The sequence below is a fragment of the Mesoplodon mirus genome (genome assembly GCF_964341445.2).
Source record: "Mesoplodon mirus genome assembly, chromosome: 4".
NCBI classification, from domain to species: domain Eukaryota; kingdom Metazoa; phylum Chordata; class Mammalia; order Artiodactyla; family Ziphiidae; genus Mesoplodon; species Mesoplodon mirus.
This window is the reverse complement of record NC_138979.1, coordinates 178,609,617-178,624,836: the sequence shown is the minus strand read 5'-3', so window position 1 is coordinate 178,624,836 and position 15,220 is coordinate 178,609,617. Positions and strand designations below refer to the sequence as shown.

Here is a 15,220-nt window from a genome sequence, read left to right as displayed (position 1 = left end):
TGAGGTAGGAGATGGAGGGGCCCCTGGGCCCGACAGCTGGTGTTTGTCAAGCAGAGTAAAACTGAAGCTTTGTTTTCCCCCAGACACTCCAAGGACGAAGTTAGTGGCAGGAGCTGAGCTCTGCTGGAGTAAAGAGATAAATGACCACTCCTGAGGTCAAGGAAACCTCCCGTTCTGCACATGTGCAGGAAGGCTCCTTGGGAATCAAAAGGGAGGGGGAGCCACCCCATACTAAGTGTGGACATGCACCCACAGGCCTCTGTGCTGGAATCCAGCTTAGCTCAAAGCGGTGCGCGCCTGTTGGGAAGGGTTCTAGGGCAGGGCAGGCGTGAAAAAAGAAACCAGGTAATTGGCCCAAGGCAAACAAAGAAGAACTGTCCTACATAAGTGCTTTGAATCACCTCTTTACTGCACTCTCCTCATTAGGGAGGGTGTCACACTCTTTCTCTCCAGGTGTGTATCTCTGCCTTGCTTCTGTCTTAAATAAACTGTTTCTCTGTGTGCTCTCCCACATGTTATGCTGTGTCTCTGATAATAAACTTTGTACTTGTTTTTGCCTCCTTGAGAAATTCATTTTTCAAATGGGGCAAGAGCCAAGGGAACTTTGCTTCTAGCCTCCAGTCCCTGGTGGTCTAGTGGCTAGGATTCCTGGTTCTTCACCCAGGCTGCCCAGGTGCAGCTCCTGGGCAGGGAACCGAGATCCTGCTTCGGGCCACCACTCTCTGCTGTCTCTCCGAGAGCAGCAGGGGCAGCTGGGGATTATGGGAAGCCTACCTCTCCATCTTGGCTTTTCCAGAAATGCCACCATCTCCAAGCGGGATGTTAATCAGTAACAGTCCCTCGGGGGATCACCCTTTGGAATAGCAAATATTTGCTGCACGCTTTCGGCTGCAAGCCCTAACCTCCTGTCTTTGCCCTGAATGAAGGACCTTCCCAGGCAACTGGCGGCACCTCACTGGTAAGAGGCAGCGGATTAAAGGGAGGCTTCACAGTGTCTGCCTCGTGAGGGGTGGGGAGAGAAGACCTTCTTGTCCTCTCTAAGCGGGTTCCAAGGGGAGGGGGTGGGAACCTAGGCAGTGCCGAGCCCTCATTCCTGGACTGGATAGGGTGCGGGGGGGAGGTAAGAGGCGTGTTGTAGACATAGGGGGCTTCCTCTGCAGGAGGCCAGAGGAAGAGGTTTTTTTTTCTTTTTTTTAACATAAGGGATTCTTTTTTTTTAATTTTTTAAAATATTTATTTGGTTGCACCGGATCTTAGTTGTGGCAGGCGGGCTCCTTAGTTATGGCATGAACTCTTAGTTGTGGCATGCATGTGGGATCTAGTTCCCTGACCAGGGATGGAACCCAGGCCCCTGCCTCGGGAACATGGAGTCTTAACCACTGTGCCACCAAGGAAGTCCCCAGGAAGAGGCTTTTAAGGCTTGAGATTTCACGCCCACCACACTCACTGTGCAAGCCCCACACAACTCCCTGGCCTTCTTCCCAGGGACCTGTCTGCCCAGGCAAGAGAGTTTCCCCTGCTTCCAGATCTGGGGGTAGAGTTGCTGCTCCAGGTCTGTTCAGGGCTGAGAAGTGGTGGGTAAGTGGTTGATTTCCTACTGCTCGGGTTCTATTTGGGATGCTGCATCCTTGTGTCATCCTTAAACAAAATTAATGGCAGTTAAGATTAAGCGAAGATTAATTGATTCAGGAATAGCAGAGGAATTGCAATTCGGGACCAACAAACTATGGCAAACCATAGGCAAGTCCCAAAGAGACAAAGGCGAGGTTGGCTTTTACTAGGTTCAGGGAGAAAGCTGGGGAGTGTTGTTTTGAACCAAAGCTCATTGGAGGAGAATGGGAGTTCAGAGTCATGGTGGTTTCTTGTTGGCAGCAAGCGTGGGTGGTTTGCCGTTACTAAGGTGTGCGAAAAGCTTCCTTCTTCCTGCTGATCATGAATGTTGAGACGAGCGGGAACGCATGAGCGCCCACCCTGCATGGCTTCCTGACTCCATTCTGAATCAGGTGTCCTCCATTCTTTTTCGCTCACGGCATCCTCGGCTGCACCCTGGTGTTTGAGGGGATGCCCCCTGCACACAGATTCTGTACCGTTCTGTAGATGAACAAAGACCCTAGGGGATGCATGGGACTGCCGGGTAAGCAGCGTGCAGGGCCGCCCAGTGTATTCCTGGGCTGCCACTCCAGATCGAAGGTGGAGCTTCGAGGAGAGACTTAGCAGTCAGAAGGGGTGACATCTACTTGCTGTGTTGGGATCATTTCCTGATGGCTGTCAGAGACAGAAGTGATTCTGAATTCGGGAGTGTCCTGCTGTGGGATTAATTTACAGAGGGGTGCTATATCCTGTGATATAATGAAGGCATGAACCTGGGTGCGTGTGGTACATTCCAGGAGGTACTCACCCAGTATGTGCAGTGCTGGCGTGACCTACTGAAGGCAGGCTCGCCGTTTAGAATCGGACAGAGTCTCCTAAACGCTGACAGCTAGAAAACAGCAGGAGTATTTCACTGAGTAAGGTCATGCCACTGAAGCTGTGGAGGGAATGAAGCCCCGGATCCTATGGCGCCCTTTAGCAAAAGCAAAGAGCAACGCACTGAGTCCTGGGGCCAGGGGTCACTTTGTAGCCGGCACAGGTGAGGACACAGCCCCCTGCGGCAGGGAGAAGAGGCCTGGCAACCTCACCCTGTCGCCGCATTTTGCTACAGGTGGCCTGAGAATGAGGGTCTCTGCTGACGGGAGCTCCCGTGAGGTCTGCGGCCTCGCCTGCCCCGCGGGCACTGGGCTGAGTGGTCCTGCCCCCAAAGAGACCCTCCTGGGGCAGTGGGTCCAGTAGGCAGAGGAGGATGAGGGTGCATCCTGGTGACCTTCCAGACAGCCTCTGGGACACAGGCTTGGGGGTGTCAGCTGAGAACCAGGAACCGTGTGTGGAGACAGGCAGGTGGCACAGCCCAGCACACAGGGGTTTATTCAGATGGAAACTGTACAGGTGCCCAGGAGCCAGCCTCGGGGCCCAAGGATGTGAGGGAGGCCAGAGTGGGGGTCAGTGGGGGCGAGCGTGGCGTTTGGAGACCCACCGCCTGTGCTGGAAGGCTGGCCCCACTAGAATAGGCAGCCTCCGGGCAGTGAGAGGAGGACACACTTCACAGGTCGCAGTGAGGATGAGATGAGACCGTCCAAGGGGAGCTTAGCCCAGGCTCGCATGGTGTGAGTCAGCTCGTTATCTGTTTCTGTGCTGGGGAGCTCCAGGGAGAGTGAAGGCGGGAGCTCCTAAGAGGAGCTCTGTAACGGGGCCCCAGGGCTGGCTGGAGGGCCCTAGGGGAGCCGCAGGGGGGATCCCACCACCCAATCAGGCAAACTCAGCACTTCCCCCTGCCCTGCCCCGATGGCCACCCAGACCCTCCAAGTCCCCAGGCAAACATGTCCCCAGGTCCAGGTCCCCGCAGCTCAGCTTGGACGGGCTGCCGTATTGTCTAGCGATCAAGGGCGGTGAACGAAGCAGACCAGTAAAAGCCTGGGAAGACCTCCTGACTCCGGTCGCTGCTCTGACCGCACCCAGTGAGGCCGGGCACCCAGACCGCCTCCTCTTCCATCCCCCTCTTCCTGGCTGCCTGCCGCCCCCCTGGAAGAAGTGGGATGACTGGGGAAAGCTGGGGCAGACTAGGAGCTGCCCGAGGGCGCGGCCCTGGATGGAAACCCGAGGCGGTTTCACCCTGTGAAATAATGCGCCCCCCACTCAGGTGACAAATGGGACCCCTACTTGCTCAGGGTGTCCCCGAGGCAGGGCTCGGGGAGCTAAGCCCCGTCCCCCAGGGAGGAAGCGGGTCACTGGAGGAGCTGTATGTACCAGGACACAGGGAGGAGGTGTGCATCAGCCGTTGACAATAATCTCTGCCCTCTTTTCTCCCGAGGAAGCCTTGCTGCCAAAGCGAAGCCTCCCGGGCCTCCACGCTGCCCAGATGCAGGCGGTGCGGAGCCTCCTGCTGCCCTGCCTCCTGGCCCAGGTGTGGCTGGTACCCGGCTCCAGCCCTGGTCCCCGCTCACCAGAGGCCCAGGCAGGACTGGAGACTCTGCCGACCCCCAGGGCCCAGACCGAGAGCAGCGAGGGGGGCCGGGTCCTGCCGGAGGACGAGGGCGCCCCCTGGCGGACGGCCGACTGGCCGAAGCTCTCTGGGGAGACCTCCAACTTGGGGTTCAGCCTGCTTCGTAAGATCTCCATGAGGCACGACGGCAACGTGGTCTTCTCCCCGCTCGGCCTGGCCTCGGCCATGGCAGCCCTGACCCTGGGGGCCAGGGGACAGAGCAGAGCCCAGCTGGGGACGGGGCTCCGCCTGCAGGCCCTGAATCAGACCCGGCCCCCGCGCCTGCCTGCCCTCTTCAAGCAGCTCCGAGAAAGCCTCTCCCACACCCCGGAGCTGGGCCTGACCCAGGGGAGTTTCGCCTTCATCCACGAGGACTTTGATGTCAAAGAGACCTTCCTCAGTTTCGCCAAGAGGTATTTCGATACGCAGTGTGTGACTATAAATTTTCGCAACGCCTCCCAGGCCAAAGGGCTCATGAATCTTCACATTAACAAAGAGACTCAGGGGAGGATTCCTAGACTGTTTGATGAGATTAATCCTGACACCAAGTTAATCCTTGTGGATTACATCTTGCTCAAAGGTACTTTGATCACGCTCCGCTCTGCCAGAGCCACGGCTCTCTTCGCCTGCCTCTTCCTTTCCTGCCGGGCCTGTGTACGGTCGAGGCCAAATGATCTCCTAGGAGCATGTTGTTCTCAGGTTTTACAAACAGGGTGAAACATACACTGAACACGTAGGACGTACCAGGCACAGCGCCAGACAATGTTTTCACTTGATGCCCCTGCCCTGGGGGCCCAGGTGCTTGCAGGGCTTACGTTTTCTAAGCACGTCTACACAGCCCTCCTCTGACATTCTGACACGGGGAACCCTCTGCGTCATTTTTTTTTTAAAAAAAAGGCATATCATCTGAGAGGTTTAGGGTTGCATCTTGGCTCTTTCACGCTCCACTTTTGTGACCCGGGGCAAGTGACCAAGTCCCTTGTCCTCGTATTCTCGATATAGAAAATGCAGACACTGCCACCTACTATAGAGAGGAACTGAGGCTCAGAGAGATCACATGATAAATGGCAGAGGCCAAACTCAGACGAGGGCCTCCTGACACGCTCATCCCGGGTCCTTTCCATCCTGCGTCTCTCGTGGAGGACTGGACTGCTGTGGCCACAGTTGTAACAGGAAGGTGACACTAGGGGACTGGCAAAGTCCGGGAGGAGGACATGCTTCCAGTCAGCCAGGCCAGACAGACATCAGTGTGTAGAGTCATGCGCCCGCACTCTGGCAGCCTCCTCTGGGTCGCGTGGCTCTTTGTCAGCCAGGGGCCCCTGCCCTCAGAGCCTCACCGAGCACGGACGTGTGGGAATGTCATCACTTTTGCCACTGTGGCGTCTGTTTGCACACGGTGTGCGCTAGACAGAGTGGTGGTCAGAGGGCCCCTCCTGCAGACAGGGCTGGGGACAGGCCTGAAGTCTTCTCGAGGCTGGAGCTAACCAACCACAAGGGAGCGAGTGTAGAAGGAAGTGGGGCCTTTGGGCTCCAGCTGGAATGAGTGACTTTTGTTCACTCAAACAAACGTTCACTCAAAACACTCAGTGTTTTGTCCAAAACAATGAGGGAAGCGGGGTGCGGTCATAAGGAGATATCTCCGTGCTTTTGTGTGTGATTCCAACAGGGCCTCTGGATGGATCCAGGTTTTGCCAGCTGGGAAAGAAGCCTGCGAAAGGCTGATCTTTGGGGAATTTAGTTTGGCCGCCTGAGCTGCGGTCAAAACAAACCTGATAAGGATGCCTTTCCTAGTTGGGCAGGAACGGGGATAGAACACTGGCCCTTTATTACTTTAGCAGGAACGATGCTTTCGAGGAGGGCGGTTTCTGCAACGAGTTTCTTTCTTATCTGTTCAGGGAAATGGCTGACCCCTTTTGACCCTGTCCTCACCGAGACAGACACTTTCTACCTGGACAAGTACAAGGCAGTCAAGGTGCCCATGATGTACAGGGCAGGCAAGTTTGCCTCCACTTTTGACAAGAATTTTCGTTGCCACGTTCTCAAACTGCCCTACCGAGGAAATGCCACCATGCTGGTGGTCCTCATGGGAAGGATAGGTGACCATCTGGCCCTTGAGGACTACTTGACCACAGATTTGGTGGACACGTGGCTCAGGAACATGAAAACCAGGTACAGCTCCCTCGTCGCCCTGCTCCAGCTCAGCCGGCCCCTCCCTACGGGCACCCACAATTTCGTCCTGTGCCCGCCCCAGCCCAGCCTGCTGCGGGCTCCCCGGTGTCAGGGGCTGCGTTTGTCCTGTTTCCCCCTCTATCAGCATCTCTCCCAGCGCCTGGCTCGTTCATTCACTCGACCAGCCCTTATCAAGTTTCTCCCACGTGCCAGGCACTGGGACGCATGCACGATGCTAGCCCTCGCGGAGCTCACGTGCTAGTGATGAGGGCACCAGCGGGGTGCAGGTGGGCGCCAGGGAAAGCCTGGCCAAGAAGGTAGCGGTAAGCGAACACTTAAGGGGAAGGAGGACTCGGAGGGCACGCTGGGGGAGAGGAGAGTTACAGGCAGAAGTGGGAAAGTGCTGGCACGGGACTGTGCTTACTGGGTTCAAGGAAGAGCGAGGCAGCCGGTGAGGCTCCAGCAGCTGGAGATGAGGTCGCAGAGGCGGCAGCAGGTGTCGCCCGGGACTGTACGTTACTGGCCCCGGAAAAGACTCGGGCTTTGGCCAAGGGAGACGAGAAACCACTGGCGCCAAGCAGAGGAGCAGTATGGCCCGTGCTGAGAAGAGACACTAGGTGTAGGTGGGAGGGGCAAGGGGACCAGCCAGGAGGTCAGCGTCGCCACCCAGGCCAGGATGCTCGGCAGGTGGCGGCTGTGGAAGTGACGGGGAGCGGTGGGGTCCTGGATCTGTGACGAAGCCGGAGGTGACAGGATCGGCTAACGGACTGGATGCAGGTGACAGAGAGGGAAAGAGGGGAGTCAAAGGTGAAGGCAAAGTTTTTGGCCTTAGCAACGGGAAGGAAGGATTTGCCATTTACTGAAAGGGGAGACCGTAGGAGGCACACGGCACCGAGCAGTAAGTTCAAAAGTTCAGTCGGAAACATCTGGATCAGAAATACCTATTAGACATCCAGGCGGAGATGTCAGGAAGGCAGCTAGATCTGGGGTGCAGGGTGAGGTCCGGGCTGGGGAGTCAGCAGCACGTAAATGGAACCATGAGACTGGCTGAGACGACCGGGGGAGGGGGCCGCGTGCAGAGAGCAGCGTCGGAAGCACAGAGCAGGGTCGCAAATGCTTGTGGAATAAACTAATCCACCTACTGGGGTGGGAGGAAGGCAGCGCCAGGAAGGAGTCCACGGCGATGCCGCCTGAATCCTGTCACTCCGGCATTTGGCACAGAGGAGTCCAGCTAAAGGTCTTCAGTGTCCATTTTATCTTCATTCTTCTTCTTTCCCTTCAAATCCTTAGAGCCTAGCATGGCACTCAAACATCATAAGCCTTCAACAAATGTTTGGGGGGATACATCTATAAATCGGTCTCCAAGGCATGTCATGTCCTCAGTTATATTCCAGCCCGGCAGCCTGTTCCAGCTCCGAGAGAGAGAGAAAAGAAGAAGAAGAAGAAGAAGAGGAAGAAGAGGAAGAAGAGGAAGAAGAGGAAGAAGAGGAAGAAGAAGGAGGAGGGAGGGAGAGGGAGGGAGAGGGAGGGAGGGAGAGGGAGAGAGGGAGGGAGAGGGAGAGAGGGAGGGAGAGGGAGAGAGGGAGGGAGAGGGAGAGGGAGAGAGAGAGGGAGAGGGAGAGAGAGAAGGAGGGAGGGAGGGAGGAGGAGGGAGGGAGGGAGAGAAGGAGGGAGGGAGGGGGAGGGAGGGAGGGAGAGAAGGAGGGAGGGAGGGAGGGAGACGGAGGGAGGGAGGGAGGGAGACGGAGGGAGGGAGGAGGAGGGAGAGGGAGAGAGAAGGTGGGAGGGAGGGAGGGAGACGGAGGGAGGGAGGGAGAGGGAGGGAGAGAGGGAGGGAGAGAGGGAGAGAGAGAGAGGGAGAGAGAGAAGGTGGGAGGGAGGGAGGGAGATGGAGGGAGGGAAGGAGGGGGAGGGAGGGAAGGAGGGGGAGGGAGAGAGGGAGGGAGGGAGGGAGAGAGGGAGGGAGAGAGAGGTGGCGGGGATGAAGGGAGCAAAAGGAAACTACACGAGACATTGTTCTGGGTGCTTAACATATATAATTTCATTTACTTCTCTGAAGAACATTGTGAAATTGGTACTGGTATTTTGGCTGTACTTCACAGATTAAGACATTGGGACTTCTTTAAGACTAATTTAGTACCAATTAGTAGTTTTCATTCTTTTTACTTTTGAGCCACAGAACTCATCTCTCTAAACAAAAAACTCCATTGTGTGTGAATATATATATTATATGTGTGTGTGTGTATATATATATATATATATATATAAAATAGATAATATTGGAGTTTCTCTGGCTAAAAATAGGTAGGGGGTTGAAAATTCCCTTCACTCCCCTCCCCTTGTCCATCCCCAGACTCTTAAGGTTCTCCTAAAATCCTGGGGGGTCTCTGTAATCTGGGTATTGAAAACAGCCTGGAGTCTGCAGGACAGATGGCAGCAGCTATTTGGTTGGTTTGGGGTTGTTTTTAAAACCCAGGGAAATGGATACAAAGTGTGGCATTCTTTGCTAAAGAGAATGTGAGTCATTGGCTGGGAAGTAAAACTGGTTCCCTGAAGCTGAAGCTCTCTTCTCTGAGTCAGACCATTCATTACAAAAGAACAGAATGAGCTCTAGTCAACTGAGGGAGACTTGTTAGTGGGAATAATCTTGGGGGAAGGTAAAAAGAAAGTGTGACCTTTTTAGTGTTCAGAATCTATGGCTTTTGTCTACAGTTCACCATTATATGTACTTGTACCACAGAAAAATGGAAGTTTTCTTTCCAAAGTTCAAGTTAGACCAGAAGTATAAGATGCATGAGCTGCTTAAACAGATGGGAATCAGAAGAATCTTCTCACCCTGGGCTGACTTGAGTGATCTCTCAGTTGCTGAAAGAAATCTTAAAGTATCCAAGGTAAGTCAGGATCTTCCACTGGGGCCCAAACCAACAAGTATTTTTATATACCATTTAATGTTGATAAAAGGCCAAGTTGTAGTAGAAAATTAGATTAAAATTCCAAAAGAATTGAAACAGCACCCAAGTTGGATGTTTTAAGAATTTGGAGCTACTTTTTAAAACATCTGTTCAACTAATTTAATCTCTCATATGGAGAGCTCTCTCTCTTCTCTCCCAGTGCTCAAGGAGAAATTTATCCCAAAATGGAACTGGTTCACAGATTCATTCAAAATTCCATGAAACTGCACCACTTTAAAGATGAAAGAAAGCCCCAGAGGTTATCTGGCTAACTTCCCACCCCTTGTGGAAACCCCCTCTGAAATACCCCTACAAAACAGTAGGAATTATTATCATATTGCCTCTTATAATAATTATTCGGGTCCGTCACTCACATCACATGAGGTTCCTGGACAAGAGGGCCTCGCAAACACAACAGGTGGCCTAAATACAGGCCACCCGAGTTCAGGAAGACTTCAGGGACCCAGGGGCTTGCCCCAGGGACCACTTCAGAGCAGTACCAGGTGCTGGGAAGCTGCTACAGAAGACTAACCACAACCCTGCCCCTACCTAGCCTGCCAGAAGGAAGGTCAAAGTTCTCAGGGGTTCCAGGCAGATTGAAAACCTTCCAGGAGGAACACCAGCTCAGCTCAGAAATCAGTAGCACAAAGTACATGCTAAATAAGTATTCATTTGATGCATGTGTGCATGAACTGGCCAGCCACAGAGTCCCTGGGTCCCTGCCCAGAATGAATTTCACCATCGGTTCCTGGTGTCTCCTGGTATTTTGCGGGCTTCTAAGGCAGTCACTGGGGCGACTTCAGACCATTCCTCTCTGCACAGATGAGCCCTGGACCACTAAATCCTGAGAGCATGGCCCCGTGGGTAGGACAGTAACACAGAATGTCCAGGGGCTCAATTAATTCCCTCATCTCCACTGGCACACAAACGGCCTTCCATGTATTTCCTTTTCCAGGTTTTACAAAGAGCGATGATTGAGGTGGATGAAGAAGGAACAGAGGCGGTGGCGGGAACCCTGTCAGAAATCACTGCTTATTCCATGCCTCCCATCATCAAAGTGGACCGGCCGTTTCACTTCATCATCTATGAAGAAACCTCCAGAATCGTGCTATTTCTGGGCAGGGTGGTGAATCCGACTCTCCTGTGATTGATGACATGCATGAGTCCTTAGAGCCACAGCAGACGCTGGATCTGAGGTGTCTGAACTTACACAGGACACTGGCACTGGGTGTCGTGCCCCTGTCCTCAGATGCTAGTTTGAGCCATCCTTAGATAAATGTGCATATTAAATTCAAACTTATTTTAAGGAGATGTTTGTACAAGCTGTCTGGTATTTTAAGCCTGTTTCTAAGAGCCTTTGTTATTGACTAAAGACCATCTTGGTGTCTGGACTTAAAACTATGGTAGATCAGAACTCTATTTCAAGACGAAGCCTTTGGGAAGAAGACAAATACACATTCTCCATGGGTCATGAGCTTCGCTCTCTTTACTTCTCCCTAGTGCAAATTAGTGTTTTATTTTTAACCTACTATAGAATCATTTCTTGGTGACTAAAATTAGAAGAAAGTAGCTGTGGTCAGTCCTGCTGCAATGTGGCTCCACCCACTCCGTGGAGCCGTTAACTGAGCCACAGATCATCCAGTTCAATACCTTCGTTTTACAAAGCAAAGAAATGGGAAACCGGAGAGAGGGCCGCAGTATGGCTTTCGTGGGCCCCAGGCACTTTTGTCTTCACAGGCTCCTCCCTCTGTAAAAATAAAAAAATATATATGTGTGTGTATAATAGAAATTATATTTTATGACTGCATTAGTATAAAGATGAATATATTCTGGGTTATATCTGTCTTTATACCAGTGCAGTCAAAGTATGGAACTTGCTTGTTGCAAGAAGTAAAACATCTTCATGGGCCCCTAAAAGGATCGTGGGCTTGAGGCACTGTGCCTAGGGCATCTAATGGCTAAATCATACAGGGCATCTCAGAGGAAGGAAAAAGTCACCCAGTGGAGCAATGGCAGAGTCAGAAGCCCACGTCTCCTGACTCCAGTCCCCAAGCCCACTTCACTCTTCTTTCTGTCTACCACATCTGATGGGGTTCAACGGGCAGCATGGGCTCACCTCTCAGTTACCCACTGTGGCTAAACAGAATATAAGCATGGACTTTGTCCCAAGGTTCAAAGAAAAACAGCAAATACTTTCTCAGCCAGTCATTTTCTGTTATATAAACAAGAAAATATTTTAGGAGTAATTTCAGAGAATCGTGAATAGAGTTAACTAATCTTGGAATGTCAACTATGTTGACTAACAGCCTAATTGGATTTTTATCTGTGTGCTATCCAATTTAAATATACTTAAAATTAATGTATTGATTAGTCATCTTTTTACAATAAGTCAGACTTATGTAAATAGTACTAAATGTGAATAGGTAATAATAATAAGCAGCAGCAGTCTAGGGACTAACTCTTCATCATTCTAAAACCTGGACATGAGTTTATTCCTGTATTCCCTTCCAAGGGCACGAGCTGACATTGGTAAGCCAGGCAACTCTAGAGCCTAGAAAGAAACAAAAATAGATGACTAACTTCAGTTGGCATTCTTAAGTGAGTTGTTAGTATTCAACTAATGAGGTTCATTTATGGAAAAATAATAGAAAGAGAAATAAAAGAGGGCTCAAATTACCCATTTTTAAGAGATGAAATCTAAAAAAGAAAGCCTAGGAGAACACAATACCCTCTGAAATAAATATGGCCAAACCCAGTTATAAAAAAGGTTCATTATTATCAAAGGATTCATAGTACATATCAAACTCTCCCCTTATCTCTGAACATATTTGCACAAAACAATGATGGCATAACAGTGATAACTGACATTACTCTTTAAGGTGGAAAATGACCCTATTCTCTACAAAAAATTAATACTTCCCCACATATGCTTGAAGAAGCTCCAAGGACACTAGGTTTTAGATTTCCTAAATATATATGCATGGTGAAAAAAAGGCAGACCAATGAAAAATGTACTTGATCTTACAAAAAAATTCAAGGTTTCAACTGAGGGGGAAAATTCTGAGCATTGTAACAATGCTTCACTGTATTTAAGTGTCAGGTTTTAAAAACTGTTCCTACACACACACACACACACACACACTCTCTCTCTCACTCTCTCACACACATGCTATATAACAATTGAGAACAGATTACTCACTTAATCAAATTCATTTTATCTTCACTGTAAAACCACTAGGGCCAAGCTAAAGAGACTGTTCCATTTCAATTCAAATATTTCACGTATGTCCACTAACTGCAGGCAAAATGGACTTACTCCTCCAGAATAAGGTGTCTTTATAAAGCTCAGGAAATCAAGTAATGGAAATGACTTTTAAATGTGTATGAGGTTATGGAAGAAAAGCTCTATACGCTCCTCTCTATTAAGTAAAATCCTTTTTTGCCCTCTCCATTTCTGCCAGTAAAGTTGACTCTACAGGTCAAATTTTTTGCTTATAATGCTAATTAGTGAAATTTTGGAACATGTCCTTAAAAGTGCAAGTTTCCATAATTAACAGATAGAGATGTCCCTGTTTCTCTGCAGCTACAGATGGAGGGAGATCTTTCCTTGTCACACAACTGGTTTAAAGGAACTATTTGATAAATTGTTAAACTAAGAACTTTTATAAGAGTATCGGTCTTGTTTCCAGTGTAAATCGAGATATATGTGGATACTCATAACTGTCACCAATTTGTTTTTTACTGTTTTTACATATCTGTCCTTGGAATTATAGTTTTAACAAATATTTCAACGACTTTAGAAATTATCATGTTCTGTGGAAAAAAAAGGAAACCTCCAAACATAACGTTGATTGACTGTCTTAATTGATAATTTCGTGCCTAAGACTACAGCTGACTTCTGTAGATTTCTGAGCTCTATAAGCAGTAGTGACTTTTCTCTGTCAAATTGTTTTCCTCTTCTCCCGCATGCATGGTGGAAAATAAGAAGTTCCTAACTCTGCTAAATTTATTTTTGAACAAATAAACTGAAATTCTCCATTCTTTGAAGTAACAGAGTCAATGTGGACTATGAATCAAAGTACTAGAAAAACTGACTCTGTTCTGAGGTCTATTACATACCCCCAATACTCTCTCCTAGATCATAATGTATTCAGTTCCACGTTAGGGATGTTAGTAGGAGACGTCACTAAAATAGTTAAATGAAATCCACAAAGAATGCATGAATTAACCAGTACTGTCAAGCTTCTCATACCTACTCAATTTTTAATTACTGACAAAATGAATGGTTGAACGATTCCATTTACCTGATTGTCCTTAAGTGAAAGATATTAAGAATCACTAAAAATAGCCAAAAAAGAGGCCATATGTAAGGAAAGGGGGAAGCAAACAGCATGAAAGCCTCACACTGAGTAGCTGTCCCCTGGGTAATTTATAGTTGATGTCCGTGCGCTTTTCTTATTCATTACCTAAGAATGAACTGTCTTTAATTATAGAATAAAAACTGCAGGAAAGTATTTAAAACTTTTTTCACAAACACAGGTATCTCATTAACCTATGTTTTATTTTGAGTAAATTCATTATTCATTATTTCACATTATAAAAAGTAACCACACGCATATGCATTCACAAATTAGATCATCTTTATCATACATCAGTATATTTAAAAAAAACAAATATTTTCTAATATCAATATAGTTATATGCTGATTGCATTTTGATATAGAGAAGCTGACAATAGCTTCATACAGTATATCTCAAGAACTGACATTTTTAAAATTAAGAACTGAATATATTCCACAGGCAAATGTTGATGGAAATATTAGCATTAGTACAAATATATGCTGTTGACATAGCTTAAGCATGATAGCTTGGAATAACAGCTGATTCAAACTAGAGTCATCATTTTTAATTCAGTAAGGACAAATACAATCTAAAATGTAAACAAAGTATTTATAAAATAAATTCTTCTAGGAAATAAAGGAAATCATCAACCTGTTATTTTTAAGGTAGTTGTAGCTAAAAGTTATCAGAAATCTTTGTAGAATATTGATTGCCAAATTTTAATTTCAGAATGTCCAGGTACAACATCTTGTCACCACAATCGTAGGACTGATATAATTTTGGACAGCTGTTTGTACCCTGTTTCAGTGTGACTTTTCAACTGGGCTTGGAGATTTGTGAGAAAATGCAGTGTCATTCTTACTCCCAAGTCCCCCTCCAAGTGATTATCTTGGCAGGGCAATTTCAGTTGATTTGGACCTTTCAATTTGTAAACGCTAAACTCTAGAACAATTAAATGATGGTTTCCTGCACAAATAAATGCAGACTTATCTCTTTTGTAGCAGTAGTTAAAGCACATACCTAAAGTTGTTTTTCATTACACTTCACTATAACATTGGAATTCTGTAACCACATTATTATTCAAGAAATATATATTATACCTCCTAGGGAATATAATTTCAGACATGGAACGTTTAACAACATCAGCTGCCATTATGTATCTCTCTCTTTCCCATTCATTAAAAAAAGAAAAAAAAAAAAAAGCCCGAGCCATTGCTTTAGCTTTTGTCCATTGATCACATTATCTCCAGTTGTCTTTGTTTTGCCTCCTTCAAGCAGATGATCTAAGGATTGGATTTTCTGGATTTTCTTTGTCAAAAGGAGGAAAGAAAGAGAGAAGAATGAAAGAGAGAAGAGAGAGAGAAGAAGGAGAAGGAAAGAAAAAAAAGAAAACAAAACATGAAAAATTTTATCCATATAATGCTTACAAAGTAAAGAAATAGATATAATCTACTTTGAATAAACCTAATATATGAGAACTGTGAATTACATATTAAAGATCACTTGGAATAACCTTTAACTACTAAATCCTATGTGCATCTAACATAGCATTCAATTCAATTCATACTTTTCCTACGTTTTTCACTTTCTATAACCATAACAGAAATTAACACAGCCTAAAAATATATCAATTGTCTGGCCTTGAAAGACCTAAGATATGATGCATTCCGTACTTCCTTTAAGAC

At 48.0% G+C, this 15,220-nt stretch overlaps 2 protein-coding genes across 5 annotated transcripts in view; one reads left to right on the top strand and one right to left on the bottom strand.

Annotated features, from left to right (window-relative positions):
* The first annotated feature begins 784 nt into the window (after positions 1-784).
* SERPINA10 (serpin family A member 10) lies at positions 785-13,255 on the top strand. Of its 3 annotated transcripts, none has more exons than XM_082618677.1 (5): positions 785-1,578; positions 3,909-4,655; positions 5,971-6,244; positions 8,985-9,135; positions 10,151-13,255. In XM_082618677.1, the coding sequence occupies exons 2-5, from the start codon at positions 3,953-3,955 to the stop codon at positions 10,340-10,342; spliced, it is 1,320 nt and encodes a 439-aa protein (XP_082474803.1). In that variant the 5' UTR covers positions 785-1,578; positions 3,909-3,952; the 3' UTR covers positions 10,343-13,255. The 3 variants fall into 3 exon arrangements, with proteins under 3 accessions (XP_082474803.1, XP_082474802.1, XP_082474804.1); XM_082618676.1 differs by having other exon boundaries at positions 887-958; XM_082618678.1 differs by having other exon boundaries at positions 903-958; positions 3,905-4,655.
* An 858-nt stretch (positions 13,256-14,113) lies between these two features.
* The window catches only part of PPP4R4 (protein phosphatase 4 regulatory subunit 4), a gene marked incomplete at its 5' end in the record, with an annotated part of 122,353 nt that continues 121,246 nt past the window's right edge, over positions 14,114-15,220 (bottom strand). For both annotated transcript variants that reach the window (XM_082618679.1, XM_082618680.1), the window contains one exon: positions 14,114-14,843. In XM_082618679.1, the coding sequence (XP_082474805.1) occupies positions 14,819-14,843 (25 nt within the window). In that variant the 3' untranslated portion in view covers positions 14,114-14,818. The remainder of the gene's footprint in view (positions 14,844-15,220) is intronic.